The 5698-nt window shown below is 45.4% G+C and overlaps 1 protein-coding gene across 1 annotated transcript in view; it reads left to right on the forward strand.

Moving 5' to 3' along the window:
• Positions 1 to 3140, forward strand: part of CTCF (CCCTC-binding factor) — a 67936-nt gene extending 64796 nt beyond the window's left edge. Inside the window, exons 8-10 of the mRNA XM_017539392.2 lie at positions 1059 to 1219; positions 2266 to 2448; positions 2982 to 3140. Coding sequence (XP_017394881.1) covers positions 1059 to 1219; positions 2266 to 2448; positions 2982 to 3125 — 488 coding nt within the window. The 3' untranslated portion in view covers positions 3126 to 3140. The remainder of the gene's footprint in view (positions 1 to 1058; positions 1220 to 2265; positions 2449 to 2981) is intronic.
• The last annotated feature ends 2558 nt before the right edge of the window (positions 3141 to 5698 follow it).

Consider the following 5698-nt stretch of genomic DNA (forward strand, 5'->3'; position numbering starts at 1 on the left):
TTTTGTTTTGTTTTGTTTTGTTTTGTTTTTTGAGGTGGAGTCTTTGTTGCCCAGGTTAGAGTGCAGTGCAATAGCACAACCTTGGCTCACTGCAACTTCCGCCTCCCGGGTTCAAGCCATTCTCTTGCCTCAGCCTCCTGAGTAGCTGAGATTACAGGTTTACAGGTGTACAACACCATGCCCGGCTAATTTTTGTAGTGACAGGGTTTCACCATGTTGACCAGGCTGGTCTTGAACTTCTTACCTCAGGTGATCTACCTGCCTCGGCATCCCAAAGTGCTGGGTTTACAGGCATGAGCCACCTAGCCTGGCCAACACTTAGACTTCTTAAATCATGACCCGTCCATTTTTTTTTTTTTCATTCTACTTTTTGCCTTAGTGATCTTATCAGCTCCCATGGTCTCACAGTCAGATTCTAACAACTCTTTGTAGCATTGGTGGTACAGTGATAAGTGTAGCCGCTTTCAAATCCTAACAACTTGTACATTTCTATTCCTACTCCAGATCTTTCTTTTGAGTTAGACTTATGTAACCATGTGTCCTTTGCCATCCCACCCCTGCTTTGTCTCTGGCATTTCGTATTCAGCATGTCTAAAACTGAAGTTGTCTAAAACTTCTCTATTCTCTGTACCCCTCTGGCCCCCAAAATAACACAAACAACTTGGTCTTTAGCCCTCTTCCACTATTGTCTCAGTAAATTACCCCAATACCTACCTGGTTTTCCAGGCCTGACGTCTACTTTCTGCTTCACTCTTTTAGTAGGGTGAAGTCACTAAGTCACTAAGTCCTGTTGACTCAACTGCTTCCATCTCTCATCAGTTCTTCCCCTTCCATCCATCCACACCCATTGCCATCAAGCTTGTCCCAGCCACCGTATTCTCTCACCTATCCTGTTTGAACAATCTTAATTTTTCCTGCACCTGTTACTCTGCCTTTTCATTCATTTTCTGTATAGCACCCACAGTAATATTAAGAATCTGAAGAAATGTATTAGTAACTTGTTGAAAATGCTTGTTTGTGTTTTCACATTACACTGGGCTTTTGTACTGTGCTTTCAGGTGTCCACTTGAGAAAGCAGCATTCCTATATTGAGCAAGGCAAGAAATGTCGTTACTGTGATGCTGTGTTTCATGAGCGCTACGCCCTCATCCAGCATCAGAAGTCACACAAGAATGAGAAGCGCTTTAAGTGCGACCAGTGTGATTATGCTTGTAGACAGGTAGGAACCTTCACTGAAAGTGGTTGGTGGTTCTTTGGTGTCTGGTGTTATCAGAGGGCATTTCCATACCTAGTACAATGGCTATTTTTAAGTATAGTATTTTCAAACTGTGGATTATGAGGAATGTTACCAAAATCAAAGGTCATATTCCTGGTCAGTTATATCATCCCGGTGTCCTGCTGATGTGTTAGTTACAGCTTACCTCTTCCTTAAGCAGACTTATTTCTGAAAACTGTGAAAAGTAAGTCCAGGACTTGAGAGGGGACAAATGTCATCCAGGGACATGACTCTTGGGAGGAAGACAGAGAAAGAGCTCAGCAGGAGTAAGCGGCTTTATCTGTGCTAGAATTGTAGCAGCAGTTCTGCACCCCACTAAAAATACCTTTATCAAGCCGGGTGCAGAGGCTCACACCTGTAATCCTAGCACTTTGGGAGGCTGAGGTGGGCAACAGAGAGACCTCATCTCTATAAAAATAAAAAATTAGCTGGGGTTGGGCGCAGTGGCTCACACCTGTAATCCCAGCACTTTGGGAAGCTAAGGGAGGCAGATCATTTGAGGCCAGGAGTTCAAGACCAGCTTGGACAACATGGATGAAACCCCATATCTACTAAAAAATATAAAAATTAGCTGGGTGTGGTGGCAGTTGCCTGTAATCCCAGCCACTGGAGAGGCCGAGGCAGGAGAATTGCTTGAACCCGGGAGGCGGAGGTTTCAGTGAGCCAAGATCGTGCCACTGCACTCCTGCCTGGGCATGAGAGCAAGACTCCATCTCAAAAAAAATAATAATAATTAGCTGGGCATGGTGGCTGATACCTATGGTCCCAGTTCAAAGCTTCAGTAAGCCGTGATCACACCACTGCTCTCCAGCCTGGGCAACAGAGTGAGACTCAGTCTCTAAATATATACCTTTATTATCTCAGCAAGCCGTGTTGAATCTAGACATAGCTTGGGTAAGAAAGGTCTACTGGTCACATGGATGCAGGTGGTAGCTAGGGCAGTAGCCCCACGAGCAGGCTCTGAGGGCTTCCCCCCCATGCCGTTTCAGGAGAGGCACATGATCATGCACAAGCGCACTCACACCGGGGAGAAGCCTTACGCCTGCAGCCACTGCGATAAGACCTTCCGCCAGAAGCAGCTTCTCGACATGCACTTCAAGCGCTATCACGACCCCAACTTTGTCCCTGCAGCCTTTGTGTGTTCTAAGTGTGGGAAAACATTTACACGTCGGGTAAGGGTCAAAACTTCACTTTTCCTATTATGATACTGAATATTGGATTCTTGGTCTTCCCCTGCAGAGCAAAGCAGTTTTTTTTAACTGAGGTTAGAAGGAGAGATGCTCCATTGTTTGGAAAGGGTTAGTCATCCCCATCTTGATGTTCCTATCCATGTGTGAACCCTTCCACTGATGGGGAACACGGTATAGATTGATTGTATAAAGAAATGTCCTTAGGTAGATTGAAACCTGCACCCCACCCCACCTCTAGCTAGCTGTAGTCTGTCCTAGATCTTCTCTTGGGGATGTGTTAGATCTTGACAGAACCAGGAGCTGGTCTGATCCTCCTCCATCTCTGTGTGCAGGCTGCTGAGCCTCCGCTGAGAGAACCCAGCCTTACCCATTTCCCCTGAGCAGAGACAGCATGTTCAGGATGCACTTAGCAGATAGTAGAACTTTTAGGCTTAATATGGATTTTATTAAAGTAACTTGCAATCTGATCTTAGCTTATTTAGTGGTGTAAAAGAGGATTTTGTTCTGTTTGTTAGAATACCATGGCAAGACATGCTGATAATTGTGCTGGCCCAGATGGTGTAGAGGGGGAAAATGGAGGAGAAACGAAAAAGAGTAAACGTGGAAGAAAAAGAAAGATGCGCTCTAAGAAAGAGGATTCCTCTGACAGTGGTAGGTGACTTGTTTCTTCTTTTGCCTACTGTGGCAGGCTTTGGAGCCCAGTTTCCTGTGTATGCATGGATGGATATGCTGGGATGGAGAGGCGGGCATACACTCTTCCTTCCTTTAAACTTCTCATCTCCTAACATCTATTTACAACAGCAGTTAAGTGTTTTTCTGGGGCACATTTTCTTTTTTCCTCATGGCATTCCAGTGCTTATTAATGCCTTATATGTAATGTTCAGTTAAAGTCAAAGCAAAATCAATATTTTTATTCAGTTTATTCAAATTTATGATACTCTAAGGCCAGCAGAGTTTCTTTTTCTATGTTCTTAACTTTTACATTTAGGAAGCTGGTCTAGATTTGAGCAGTGAATCTAATGGACATGAAGAAGGTTGCTTAAGCATCTTCACTTATGGTTTGACTGCCTGTGTCAGCCTAGCCTTGAGAGGTGCTGATCAAGTCAGTGAAGGTCAGCCTTTCTCTTCCTACCTTAATCTCTGCATTTATAGTTTATAATCTTGCCTGTTTTCCTACCACGGGTACTCTTTGGAGTGCTTTTTGCCTCTCTAGTCCTGAAACCCAGGAAGGAGGTTATGCTTTAAAGTTCCAAGCCTCAGTTGGGCACGGTGGCTCACACCTGTAATCCCAGAACTTTGGGAGACCAAGATGGGCAGATCACTTAAGGTCAGGAGTTCAAGACCAGCCTCGGGGACATGGCAAACCTTGAATGGCAAACCTTGTCTCTACAAAATATTTGAAAATTAGCCAGATGTGGTGGCACATGCCCATAGTCCCAGCTACTTGAGAGGCTGAGGTGGGAGAATCACCTGAGCCCGGGAAATTGAGACTGCAGTGAGCTGTGATTGCACCACTGCATTCTAGCCAGGGCATTGGAGTGAGACCCTGTCTGCAAAAAACAAAAAAAACAGTGCCAAACTCCCCAAGGAGGGTGGGCGAACAAGAGTCTTAGTAATTTAGAGGCCACATTTTTTACACAAACATCTGCAGTGTTAGATTCTATAGTGTGGATACCTGGGCTCCTGGCATCCAGGTGGGAAGGCACCTCTATGACTAAAGACTTAAGGTTTTTATGGAAAAGGTGGTAGAGAGTTTGGTTTTAGGGAATGGATTTCCCAGAAGCACCATTAAACTGGAGAGATTATAGATGGTGCCTGATATTTCTCGAGGTTCTTCATTTTGTCTTTTGCATTGGTTGTTAGTAGAAATAGTGGGGAGGGGATGAGATTTTTGAAGAAAGAACATATTGGAGAACTTTAATCACTTTATTGGGCTTTTTTGTGATTTGTTTTGGTTTTGAGACAGAGTCTCCCTCTTGTTGCCCAGGCTGGAGTGCAGTGGCACCATCTCAGCTCACTACAGTCTCCACCTCCTGGGTTCAAGTAGTTCTCCTGCCTCAGCCTCCCAAGTAGCTAGAATTACAGGCAATACCCCACCATACCCAGCTAATTTTTATAATTTTAATAGAGATGGGGTTTCACCATGTTAGCCAGGCTGGTCCCGAACCCCTGACCTCAGGTGATCCACCTGCCTTGGCCTCCCAAAGTGCCGGGATTACAGGTGTGAGCCACTACACCCAGCTGTTATTTTGAGACAGTGTCTCACTGTCACACAGGCTGGAGTGCAGTGGTGCGATCTCGGCCCACTGCAACCTCCGCCACCCAGGTTCAAGCAATTCTGCCTCAGCCTCCTGAGTAGCTGGGATTATAGGCGCCTGTCACCACGCCCAGCTAATTTTCGTATTTTTAGTAGAGTTGGGGTTTCACCGTATTTTTCAGGTTGGGCTTGAACTCCTGACCTCATGATCCACCCACCATAGCCTCACAAAGGGCTGGGATTACAGGCGTGAGCCACAGTGCCTGGCATTGTTTTTCTGGTTTTTAAACAGAGAGGGGGTCCCCACTGTGTGGCCCAGGCTGATCTCTTAATTCCTGGGTGCAAGTGACCCTTCTGCTTCAGCCTCCCACTGTGTTGGGATTACAGACATGAACCACTGCACCCCTACTTTATGGGTTTTATTGTAAAACTTACTCATGAAAGCACTAAGCTGTTTATATTTGGATCTGTAACAAGGTCCCCCTTTTTTTTCCTTTTTTTAAAAGGAATATCTGTTTTAAGTGGCATCTTCTTCAGTCACTGGATGTTAAGTATGTGCCTTCTTTAAAATGTCAATTTGCAGCCAGTCATGGTGGCTCACACCTGTAACCCCAGCACTTTGGTAGGCCAAGGCAGGCAGATCACCTTAGCTCAGGAGTTGAAGACCAGCCTGGGCAACATGGCAAAACCCTGTATCTACAAAAATTCAGGTGGTTGTGGCCTGCGCCTGCGGTCCTAGCTACCTGGGAGGCTGAGGTGGGAGGATGGCTTGAGCCTAGGAGGTTGAGGCTTCAGTGAACTGAGATAGTGTCACTGCACTTCAGCCTGGATGACAGAGCAAGACCCTGGCTCAAAAAAAAAAAAAAAAATTATTGCAGTGAACTGTTGGGGGTTTCAAGTATGTTGGGAGACTCCAAGCTATTACCAGAGATCAGATAATCTTGACCTTGGGGATTCCTTTTTTTTTTTTTTTTT

Source organism: Cebus imitator, unplaced genomic scaffold, assembly GCF_001604975.1.
Source record: "Cebus imitator isolate Cc_AM_T3 unplaced genomic scaffold, Cebus_imitator-1.0 Scaffold118, whole genome shotgun sequence".
Taxonomy (NCBI): domain Eukaryota; kingdom Metazoa; phylum Chordata; class Mammalia; order Primates; family Cebidae; genus Cebus; species Cebus imitator.